This window comes from Clarias gariepinus, chromosome 21 (assembly GCF_024256425.1).
Source record: "Clarias gariepinus isolate MV-2021 ecotype Netherlands chromosome 21, CGAR_prim_01v2, whole genome shotgun sequence".
In the NCBI taxonomy this organism is placed as follows: Eukaryota; Metazoa; Chordata; class Actinopteri; order Siluriformes; family Clariidae; genus Clarias; species Clarias gariepinus.
In genome coordinates this window covers 9778079-9790905 of record NC_071120.1, presented here as the reverse complement: position 1 = coordinate 9790905, position 12827 = coordinate 9778079, and the positions used below count along the sequence as shown (strand labels likewise).

The window sequence follows — 12827 nt, the reverse complement described above, 5'->3', positions numbered from 1 at the left end:
AAATTAAATATATAGATCAAATGAGTAGGATCAAGAGAGGTGAGGAGTCAGGTGGACCAGTGGAGATGTTACTTTGTTCGTTAAATAGATTAGGATTTTCACTTTCATTTTGAGGGAAGATGCACAAGATCCATTGAAGACTCGAACTCATATCTGTTTGCAGCATGCTTCAAACTCCTGTAATAATCATAATAATAATAATAACAATAATAATAATAATAATAATAATAATTCCTAGGGTTTCCTTCATGTGCTCTGGTCTCCTTCCACAGTCCAAAGACATGCAATGTGTAATTGAGGTTATGTGTGTGTGCCCTGCGATGGATTAGCACCCTGTCCAGGATGTACCCCGCCTCCTACCCTAAGTCTCCTGAGATAGGCTCCAGGCCCCCAGCAACTTTGTATACAGGATAAAGTGGTATAGACGATGAGCGAGTGAGTAATAATAAGAAAAATAATCAGAAGAAGATGTAGGTGGCAGCTGATGTTGGACGAGAAAGCCTGGCTTTGTTCCAGTTCATCCCAAAACTGCTAGATGGTGTTAAGGCCACAGGCTCTGTGTGGGCCAGTCAAGTTCTTCCACACCAAACTTATCAAACCATGTCTTTATAGTCCTCGCTTTGTGCACTGGTTGGAATAGAAAAGGGCCTTTACCAATCTGTTGCCACAAAGTTGGAAGCAGAGCATTGTCCAAAATGTCTTGGTATTAAGATTGCCCTTCAGGTTAAGGTGTCCTGATTAAAACACCTGCATTCAATAATGAACAGGTTTTGGAGAAATACTTTTGTCCATATAGTGTATTTTCTTCTTCTTCTTCTTCTTCTTCTTCTTCTTCTAGTCACCTCCAGTTTGCATCATGCTGCATGCTGCAATCACCGGTTTTATGTAACACACGTTAAGAGGATATTGCTAACTTTCATCCTCCCTCTTTTACAAACATGAGCTTATGCCTTGCTGGTATCCCTGTGATTGACAGTTGAGTATTCTTGTTCGCACCAGTGGTACCATCAGGTTTTGAGCTAAAAAACACCAAGTGTTTTTTTTCCTAATCATCTCTCCAGTCTGGGTGAGTTCGTGCCCACAATCGCCTTATGATGAATGCTATTCTGGGCTAACAGGAGTGTACTCCAGCTCTTGTAGTTTATCCAGCTCATGGTTCAAAGTTTTGTGCATTCTGAGACGCTTTTATGCCTAACATGGCTGTAAAGAATGATTATCCTGGTTACGGTCTCCTTCCTAAAAGCTTGCTGTTTTCCTCTCTGCTGTCTCATCAACAGGTTGTTTCCACTCACAGAACTCTGTGAATATATATTTTTAAATGTTACATATCGCTATATTTTTTACTTTCTTTCAAAACCTGACTCATTTTTTTTCTTTAAAAGATTATCCATTATGAACACGGAGAGGACTGCGGAATAAGAAATCCTCAATGGTCTGTAATGGTCATGCCACCTGACATTCATGGTATTTCTTTCTCATGGGAACTCTTTATTCTTTTTTCCATGAAGCTACTGTAAAACATCATTGTAGCCCAGAACACAAGGCCACATTTTCCCTGCTGGAATAACAGTGGCATCATCTGACACGCCAGACAATACACTACATAGTTCTAGCTGTAACTGGAGATGTGTTGTAAAGCTGAGCTGGGAAATGCTGAAGTGTTACATTATATTGTCCTTCTATCATGGACCTTTAGGGCACAAAATAATAATGAAGACAATAATGTCAGCTTAAAATGTCTTTTAAGGAACTTTAAAGCGGGTGACGTCTCTGAATGTTTTTTTGTATAATAAATACGGCATTAAATCATGCATGCCTATTACCCAAACACAGCAGAACAAAGTAATGATGTGGCTGAACACTGCTTATTAAACCGCTTCAATGCTAAATATGGTATGTTATGAAATTGAACAGCGTAACTCGTCATTAAAGTTACAGTATCTCACAAGAGTGAGTACGCCCTCACATTTCAGTAACCACTTTATTATATGTTTTCAAGGGACAATACTATAGAAATGAAACTTGTATATACAGTACTTTAGAGTAGTCGATGTGCAGCTTGTCTAGCAGTTTAGATTTACTGTCCTCTGAAAATAACTCGACATACAGTCATTATTGTCAAAATAGCTGGCAAGGAAAAGGAGTATATTATAATATGATGTCATGTTGCAGAGTGCAAACACTCTGCAGAGTGCAACACAGACTTTATAATAACTCTATAATACCTATAATAACTAACCAAAGTTAGTAATAAAACAATATGCTTTTAATGGAAAATAATCGATATTAGGGTGAAGTTCTCCTTACAGACTTTACAGATAGAGCTTTAATCGGGCCTTAAAAGTTTGGCCCGATAGAATTCGGCCCGACGAGTACATTTTGATTGACAGCTTTTTAAAAGCCAGACCTTATTTAAATGTGCACACTCACACAGCTTTTGCCAAGAATGAGTTATATATACATGTTTTAACATAATGTATTGATAACTAATGTATAGGCCACTTGGAACACAGGAATAAAACATAACTTCCATCTTTACATCTTACTCATGCTAATCGAAACGCATCACATGCCCACTCATTTACCGCGCAAGCCCGAGCCCGTGTAAAATTATAGAGATAAAACCTGAACCCTACCACACCCATCGGGTCCTGTCGGGTCCCGTCGGGTTTGGGCAAAGATCTTTAGCTCTACTTACAGACATACTGTACAGTACTTTACTACATTATGGAAAAGATTAGTTTTTTTTAGATGACATCATACAACAGGAGCAGATGTTGTGGCAGGATGGGGGCTGTGGAACAGGGGACAAGTGTCTGATTCAGAGTAATAAATCATAATTATTACTTTTTGTGAGCATACACAAAAGACACATTTTCTTTTACTTTTAGTCCTATATTGTGCTTTGTACATTGTGCAGCATCCAACATACTATGCCGCTAAATTGTAACAGGAGCTACTGTTCTCTAATACTGCTACAATTCTCTGACTAATCAGTGATGAGAATTTACCAGCAAAGTAAACTCGTGTGTTTGCACACAAGCAACAATCTCCCCTGGGCCGTGCCCTCATGGAAATCTCCACGACACAGCCAAATAGACCTGCCCCACCCACTACATCATGCTACATCATGATTAGCAATAGATTACTAAGTTTTTAAGTTTCATTGGTATGAAAATTGGTTCCAGATTCTGATGAAGCTGTACTAATTTTTTAAAAGCAAATCGAAAAAAAAAAATCAACAGTGTTTTAAGAGCATCACCTTGTAGCCATCAGTAACATCTTAATAAGACAGGTTTTTTGTTGTTCTTGTAAAAGAAACACCAGGAGATGTTTTTATTCCTTTTAAACTTTTTTTGTCAAAAAATAACCCCAAAAAAAAAAAACTACCATCAGTACAAAAGCAGTTATCCTGTTTAGGGACACAGAAGGGCCTTGGGCGAAAGGCAGGGTACAGTCTGGATGGGGTGCCAACACATCGCGGGGCACAAGCTGTGGGAGGAAACAAATCATGGGAAGAGCACACAAACTCCGCTCACACAGAATGGAGGTGAGATTTAAGCCCACCACCCTTTTGTGTAGAACTGCCAAATTGTAGAAAGACAAGGCCTAGGATGGAATAGAAACAAACTGATTGTCGTCACCACTGAATTAAAAGGTGTAGACATCTCTTCTGAGACAGATAAATCAACCCCTTGTATGTAGGAACCCTATGTACAGGTTGTAGATTATGTTGGCAGAGAATTTTGTGTACGACTGGGAAAGAGAAATCAACCTTTTCATGCTGCAACGCTTTGCTGCATGAGTCTGTTTGCAATAATTAATAAACTTTTGTAATTTTTCTCTAGTTTTTGAGGATTTCAATCACATGTGTTAAGCAGTAAAAGCTTTCAGATCCACTGAAACATTTCAGGCTAATTGATTTAAAGGGTAACGAGGTTTACTAGGTTTGCCTAGTTTGCTAACATTTCATTAATAATTATTATTTTTTTAATTATTTAAAAAAAGATAAGAAAAAATAAAATTTTAAAACTCATTTATGCGTTACAGAAATTGTTCTTTTTTTAAAGGTCATCTTTAATTGGCTCTTGGGGTTTATTTGGCTTGTCAAAAGTCATACTACAGTAAAAGCTTGATGATGATATTTGAAATGAAGTGAGCTGATCAGTTACTGTGGGAAAATTCCACTTGTATTATTATACGCTAATAGCAGATGTGTAAAGGCACAATTTAAATGAAATCTATTATGCAAAATCATTTTTTTTAGTCATTCTGAGAAATTCAGATAAATCTCCTGTGTGTTGTGTGTGTGTGTGTGTGTGAGAGAGAGAGAAAGTGAGAGTGAGAGAGAGAGAGACAGAGAGAGAGAGAGAGTATTCACACATGTCAAGTTCCATTCCAAACAGCAGGGAGTAAAACTGCTTGGTTCAAAGGGAACTGTGAATGACGTAGGGAACAAGGGAACAACGGGTCTTCACTCCACCAGAAGAAAATTTGTTTAAAAATTACCCACTGGCCCTTTGCACCTCACTGGAGCTCAAAAATACGTGAAGTTCAGAAAAAGAATGTCAAAGATGATATAATATTAATATGATGCAATAAAATGTAGCATTTATATAGCGATTTTAACAATTGCCATTGTGACAAAACAGCATTACACAGTAAAGCAAAAGCTAATTATGTAAGTTTGTATTTAATGTGAATGTGTATGAATCAAAATGATCAGATTTTTCCTGATGGTGATGGGGGTAAGAAAACACCCCTGAGATAGCAACAGGAAGAAACCTTGAGAGAAACCAGACACAACAGGAAACCCATCCTCATTGGGTATTACATAGCAGGTAATCTGTATAATAATAATAATAATAATAATAATCCTAGTTTTAATTTCTCTGTACATATAATTGGTCAAATAGTTTATTTACAAGTTATACACATTTCAGTTATATATGTTTTATAATTGTATCAGTTTCTGTTGCAATAAATATTAAATATTTAATGTCCACAGTGTTAAATTCCCACAGCAGCAACCACAGGTATCTGAGGTGCTCATGTTACCATGGTAACAGACGGAGGAAGTGACGTCTGTGCTGGAATGCTGGAATTTTGTCGAGGGTAGATCCCTTACCCACATTCCCTTCACAGGGAGCACGCTATCAAGTACACTGTGGAATGGAATACAGCTCTTCCTTCTTCTTCTTGGTGTTTACTAGTGGCTGGCATCAAGCATGTTACATTACTGCCATCTTCTGTTCTTGGTCTCCCTCATCTTCCTTTCAGTTTAAATCCTCTTTTCTAGTCCCGTCACCTTTAAGAAACCTATCAAAAACCTGATACTGATCAGCCATAACATTATGACCACCTGCCTAATTAAGTAGGTCCTCCCTTTGCCACCAAAACAGTGATACACCGTGTGTTCTGACTACCTTCTATCACAACCAGCATTAAGCTTTTCCTCAATTTAATCTACACTAGTCGAGTCAGCCTTCACTCCCCGTGTGTATCAAAACGGTACGTTTGAAGAAGGAATGAAATAAACAGCTGATATTTAAGTATAAAACGCTATATGTGAGGGGTTTTGCAGCTTGAGTATACTTTAGGGCAGCTCTGTTTTTATGTAAAAAAAAATAAAAAAATATGGGACATTTACATTATCCAAGAATGTCAACATTGCAAAGTAGTGTGTGTGTGTGTGTGTGTGTGTGTGTGTGTGTGTGTGTGTGTGTGTGTGTGTGCGTGTGTCCTCAAACCTCAGGAAAGCAGTTCTGATATACGGCAATACCAAATAGCAACAGGTTTGGAGAACGTTGATGCGGCTGAGCTACAACAGCCAGACTCCTAATGAATGTCCTTTACAGCCCAAAGTGGTTTTATGGTTTATCAATATGCAATAAGCGATTCATATAAGCAGGACAGCATTACAACAGCACACATGTGAATACCATAGCTCATATTCTAGGTTTAGAGGAAGGAAAAGCCAGTGTCAGTTAACACGTGCTTTTGAGAATCCTTATAACCTCCTTATCCTTATAAAGGAAGAAGCCAAGAGGAGGATGTCTTCATCAATATATGAAGCTCTAGTTCACGAAGTTCAGGTGCCTCAGTTTCCTTTATGATGAGCACCGCTACGGACGCTATGATGGCTAATAGATCAGGTTGTCATAGTCTACGAGGATGTGAAACCATTTAGTGCAGCAGTAATGCATAAGAAGAAGGTGCAAATAAGTCACATGGCTCATTCTGGGTTTCCCCAAACACTCTGGCATCTTAAAATAGATCTCACTAAAATCACTCACACTGAGTCATGAGGAAAATCCTACTTCCATTGCAGTACGAGCTCTTCATCCTTTTTCTATTTGCGTGCAAATGTGATTAAATATTGTATTCATTTTTATGTAGTTTTGGCCTCTTAATGGGTTTTATTTACTGTTTTTAAAAAAGCATTCAAGTGTTTTGATTTTGAGTTTTCAGCTGGAATCTATTTACGCATTCAACTCAAAACCACCCTCCACATTATCACATTCACCATTGTTTAACTTAATCTCATCCACATTTGACCTCTAAATGTTCTTTGGGACTTTTAAGCAATACTGAGCTCCTTACTCTACAAGATATGCACTCACCGGCCACTTCATTAGGTACAGGCGTTTAACTGCTTGTTAACGCAAATATCTAAATAACCAATCATGTGGCATCAACTAAATGGATTTATGCATGTAGAAATGGTTTAAACTGAGCATCAGAATGGGGAGGAAAGGTGATTTGTCGCTTTGAACGTAGCGTCGTCTGAGTATTTCCAAAACTGTTGATCTACAGGGATTTGCACACACCACCTCAAGGGTTTACAGAGATGGTCTAAAAAAAGAGAAAATATCCGTTGAGGGCAGTTCTCTGGGCGACAATGCCCAGTTGATGGCAGAGGTCAGAGGAGAAAAGGCCAGACAGGTTCGAGCTGATAGAAATGCAACAGTAACTCAAATACCATCTCGTTAGAACTAAGCTATGCTGAAAAGCATCTCTGAACAACACATGAAAACAGCAACCATGAGGCAGATGAGCCACAGCAGCAGGAGACCACACCTGGTGCTGCTCCTTTCAGCTCAGAACAGGAAACTGAAGCTACAATTCCTGAGCTCATCAATTTGACAAACAATATCAGTCACAATGATTTTACTCTTGTATGTATTAATGTTATTTATTTTTTTTTATAGTTTTTCCTATTACTAATTCAATATTAATTTATATATAGGTCATCTATTTCTGTGTTCTTTGTTTTTTAGTATTATATTTATTTTATGGGGTAATTTAGCTGCTGTGGAAATTACAACCTTGCTTCGGGGATCTATACAGTCGTTTTATCTTAAAAGCATCATTAACGGTCCAGGCTGCTGGTGGCGTAAAATCCATCCTTTAATCACTACAGGATAATGCGCCATGTCAAAGGCTAAAATCATCTCATAATTGTTTCCTGAACATGACAATGAGTTCTCTGTACTCTTTGAGATGTGGTGGACGTCTATGGCATGAGAAATTAAGGCTTTTGTGGAAGCAAAATGTGTCCAAGTCTGTACTAACAAGGTGTACCTAATGAATTGGCCGGCATGGTAAGACAATGCAAATCAATTCTAAAGTCATGATTTTAAAAACTGTTTTTACTTAAATTTACAAAGAAAAATGTAGTACAAATGATAAATACAAGAAAATCTGTATTTAAATGACTGGAACCTTTTTCCTGTAAGATCTGACATGTGATTCAATGCACAACTGAGAAGAAATTAGTAACATTTAACATAAAACAGAATAATTACTGGAAGTAGCTCTGTATTAGCGTCCCAGTGGAAGGTTGCAAGTTTAAATCCCCAGACCGTTTAATCTTCATCCTTTCACAGTTTTTTAAAAATCCATTCTGCACAGCTGAGTTTTCCACAGACCTATTCTTCACTCATCATGCTCATGACACTGAGGTTCGTCACTACCGGACACAACTTCTGCTTATTTTTCTGTCTCCTCAGAATCGCAATCGCTGTCCATTTCCCCAAAATCATCCAAATCGTCCTCGTCGTCTGTTTCATTGTTGTCTTGTTTTTTTCTCCTCCTGTTTCTTTTCGTCTCTTCTTCTTCTTCCACTTCCTCTTCTTCCTTTTTGTCCAGCCTGCAATAGGTTATGATGTTATAATACAGGTTATAACGCGTTAAAATAATTATGATTTCTTATTAGCGTATAATAAATAGTCCTGCTTTACACTCACTGACACTGAGATGACATGCATCTACTTGAACTTTAACATACAGGACATGATCATAATTAACTAACAATTAATTAAGCCAAGGACAGGATTTTATAGAAAGCTAAACCAATTTTAATAAATGCAATATATACTTTCTTCACTAGAGGGCGCTTGCATACAGGCATATACAGTACACATGCATTTCTAATAAAACCAAATAATTATTAAGAGAGATAAGTGTTTTGTCTTTTTCTTTTCTTTTTTATAAAAGCAGGTCTTTTTTTTTCTACACAGCAAGAGATGAATAATTAAATATTTCAAGGTATAGTTGTTACTCCTAATATACAGTCATCAATTGCTTTCATCTGTTGCAGTAATAAATATTATTGATTTAGGTTGTGCTCATGTATATGCTTTCATTGCTGTTAATGTCTAGTCATTACTGTTTTAGCTTGAGTTGATGTACAGTTTAATCATTGCTGTTATAATTAGGATTGATATGTAGTCATTAGTCTTACAGGTATAACTTATGTACAAGTCATTAATGTCACTGTGGTCACTAATACATCGTTACTCTTGGTGTTAATGTATAGAAATGGCTTTTATAGTCACTGCAGTTAATGGATGACCATTACAGAAAAAGCTGGTTGTGATGTAGAGTCATTACTGTTAATGTATAGTCTTTAGTGTTGACACATGATCATAAGCATTACAGTTGGTATTGGTATAGTAAATACTGTTATAGCTAATGTTGGTGTATTGATGTATAATCACTGCTGTTTTTATCATCAACTGCTAAAATCATTACCATTATATTTAGCAATATAATTACTGTTATTGTCATTATCGATGTACCGTCATTAATGTTAAAGTCTAAAATTAATAGTGATGAGTCTATAAAGAGACAATTTTGTAATCTATGTTGTAGGGTTTTTTTCCCCTCATTTTATTTCATTACCACCACAACCATTAAGTAGGAATTAAAAAAAAAAATCACGTGTCTTGAATTGTACATCTTGTATAGTAATGAGGAAATAATGATCTTAAACTAAATGTTTCTAGCGCCTGTTGTATTACACACTTACTTCATACACGACCCACAAGTTAACTGTCTGGTTTCTACTATGTTTACAGCTCTACCTCTGGAAGGTGTTTTATTGTTTTGTTTGTACAATGAGTTCTGCAGAGCTCACACAGGCCTACAGCTCGGAGATACTCACGGAATCACCACCTCTTCGCTCTTCCCACATTTAGCACAAAGCTGCAGCTGGAGTGCACACGGCCTACACATGATGTAGTAGGCATCCTTCACTGTCTTCTGCAGGCACTTAACACTAGGGGGCCACAAAACACCAGGATTTGTTATTTCTTATGATTTATTAAAGAATAAATTCTCCACAGCAAGTGTTATATAATATATATATATATATATATATATATATATATATATATATAAATAACACAATGACAGCGGGCACACACACACACACACTGAAAAGCAAAACATTAACTCCTTAACATTCTATTACGTCATTTCATCTCAAGGCAATCTAATCTCTGTCTTCACGTCAGAAATGAATGCATTTCACTTTCAGCATTGTGTTGCATTCTATTGGTGCAGGTGTTTGTTTACATTGAGCAAGTAGCCGGCACATACTTGTTCATAACATCACGTTAACTCAACATTTGATTTCATTATGACTTATGGTGCAGGTCAAACTAGGCAGATATCTAAATACTGTAAAAGTACTGTAAAAAAAAAAAAAAAAAGGAATGCTTCAAGTGATGCTGTGACAGATACAGAGAGACAAATTTTATTATTTTTTTCCATGAGACTGGTGGTTTCTGGTCCTTCAATGTATAAAGCTTAAAGATATCACTGAAAGAGCGTGTTCTGACCAATCTACAGACAAAACCTCTCACTCTCACTCATCGTCTATACCGTTTTATTCTGTATTCAGGGTCAGAAGGTTTACGGCATGAGGCAGGGTACACCCTGAACAGGGTGCAAAACCATTACAGGGCACACACAAAGGGAACGCCAATTAGCATAACCTGCATCTTTGAACTGTGGGAGGAAACCGGAGTACCCGGAGGAAACCCACTAAGCATGGGAAACTCCATGCATACAGAGATGGGAATCGAACCCGGACCCTGGAGGTGCAAGGCAACAGTGATAACCACTACACCACTGTGCCAGACGAAACCTTTATTATTTATATTGATGTTAAAAGATGATTATTTTTAAGATCTTAACGTCTTAGATTCTTAACTCGAGTGCAATAAGTGTTTTGGTTAAAAAAATCGTGCGACAGAATCGTGATTCACATTTTAGCCAGAATCGTCCACCCCTAGCATCTGTGTGGTAACTATGGTAACGTACTGCTGCTGCTATGCCAGCGGAAATGCACGTGCCGTGTAGAATGACTCCTGTACGGCCAGAAACGACAAGTAAACTCCAACACGTCCGAAATAATCTAACTTTTATTGCCTTAGTAACTTCAGTCTCCACACACACACACACACACACACGTGTTGTAAGCCGAAAGCCCGCGTGTCTCACCATTTGCGCGGTTGTGTGAGAGACTTGTACTTGCTGTATTTGACCTTCCACTCCAGGATGTCCTTACAGCGCTGACACACACCCTCGTGCACCTTCGCGTTGGCTTTCTGAACAAATAAACAAATAAATCCATCAGCTGACAGCGTTACATGCTAACACTTAGCCACTTGGCTATCTTACCTTCACTTGCGGGGTCGCGCCGTATTTATCATTCTTAAAGGCTGTCGCGTTCTGATATTTTTGGCCTCGGGTTCGAGACACAGCGCCTTTCTGTGTACTCATTTCAGATCGATGAAGTAAAGTGTATAAACTACTCTTGAGAAGACATAAATAGATATCAGAAACCACACGGCATCACGTTTTACACGGTGACGTAATGCGCTAATACCGGAAGTAAATACAGAATCCGCGTTGATGCAAAACACGCCTCCTACTCTATATGCGGAAGTAAGCTTATCTGACGCTGTTTTATTAATACGGTACGTAAACGCGTCCGCCATCTTAGAAAGGTCATTTTCTCAACTCTGTTCGTGCAACCTAAAACTACAGTTTTACATTTTTATTTAATTAAAGGATCACGTCATATGTGTGTAATTATATTTAATAATTTAAAAAATACATTAAACAATAGTTCCTGTTATCACTTACATTATGGTATCTATAAACAGCTGTTCCCTCACAGAACAGTTTTTTTCTTTTGTTTAAAAGTTAACAATACAAGCGAAACAATAATGCATATTATATATGTTGCATATAATAATGCAACAATAAGAAATAATGCACTTTTCCCCTTGATAACAAGAACTTTATTTATAATTGTTTAAAAAGTATAACCAGAGTAAATGGGGGAGGTCGATATTTTACTGTTTCTCCTCCTACTACCTCAACTCATACCTCATTACTATGAAAGTACTGAAACATGTTACCTTGTTGTGTTTAAAATCACTCTTAGTGTGCACATTTGCACGTGCATTTTGTTGTCTGTTGACTATTGTTGTCTCTTTTTTGTATAGAAGTAGGTTTAGGTTAACTTTAAAAAAAAATGTAAATCTGTCATATTTGAGCTAGTCAGCTAATTAGGTCTTTTAGCTAGCTAGCTAGTTCTGGAAGAGTTGTGTTGTTAATTTATGTTGTTGCATGTACTGTATGTGGTACCTTGGTCCTGGAGGAACATTGTTTTGTTTCACTGTGTACTGAACTGTATATGGTTGGAATGACAATAAATGCCTACTTGACTTGACTTGGCTTGATTGAATTATAAATTGTTTTTTGTGTGTGTGTGGCAATTCACATATCACTACACTACGTTTGGTATGAATGAATTATTTGCTTAGGTTGTTTCAAAATAATAATTATGGTGAAGGACAAAAGTCCAGGCTGCTCAGTAAAATATTAAACTCTTGTATTTAAATTTAAGTGCTTGATTTTTAAGTTAAAAAATATTATCTATTATGGAAGGGGCTACATTTAATTAATCAGTAAAGTTTGAAGGTTTAAAATCAATCAGAGTCAGCACCTAGGGTGGTGACAGGTAATTCACATCCCTGTTAACCAGATATGACAATAAAGAAGCACATAACAGAGTTGTTGTGTGATTTAGTTAACTTAAATTAATGTTGTAATTAAAATATTTAATTTGTTAAACAAAGACGAACATATTCTTGCTTGTCCTGGTTCTAATCTCACGGTTGCACATCAGACCCAAGGGTGCACAATTTGCACATTTAATTATGGTTTACTTGGACTTTTGATATGATTTATTTATTTATTCATATATTTTGTTAATTTTGTTTATACTGCATATTTTCAGTTTAACTGTGAACAGTTAATTATATAATTAAATAGTTTACATCTTATACTTTTTTCTTTCGATATTAATTTTTTTTTCTGGGGGGGGGTAAATAAAAAAAAAAATTATTATAATTTATACATTATTTCCTTACATAAAATAAACTTGTTTCTATATAAAGACAATGCCCGTAGTTAAAGCGCTTTATACATTTAACTGAACTGAATTGTATTTTGGGCTTATGACG

General features: G+C 36.8%; 1 protein-coding gene across 1 annotated transcript; it reads right to left on the bottom strand.

Moving 5' to 3' along the window:
• Positions 1 to 7634: 7634 nt before the first annotated feature.
• Positions 7635 to 11167, bottom strand: c21h9orf85 (chromosome 21 C9orf85 homolog). The gene is made up of 4 exons (XM_053480874.1): positions 10972 to 11167; positions 10792 to 10898; positions 9449 to 9562; positions 7635 to 8152 (listed from the first exon to the last, which is right to left on the bottom strand). Exons 1-4 carry the CDS (start codon positions 11071 to 11073, stop codon positions 7993 to 7995), a joined length of 483 nt encoding a protein of 160 aa, XP_053336849.1. The 5' UTR covers positions 11074 to 11167; the 3' UTR covers positions 7635 to 7992.
• Positions 11168 to 12827: the final 1660 nt, after the last annotated feature.

Coding starts and splice junctions, on each gene's coding strand:
- c21h9orf85 (XM_053480874.1), bottom strand. CDS start 11,073: ATGAGTACACAGAAAGGCGCTGTGTCTCGAACCCGAGGCCAAAAATAT. Junction 10,899..10,971: donor GCGCGACCCCGCAAGTGAAG/GTAAGATAGCCA, acceptor TTATTTGTTCAG/AAAGCCAACGCGAAGGTGCA. Junction 9,563..10,791: donor CTCACACAACCGCGCAAATG/GTGAGACACGCG, acceptor GTGGCCCCCTAG/TGTTAAGTGCCTGCAGAAGA.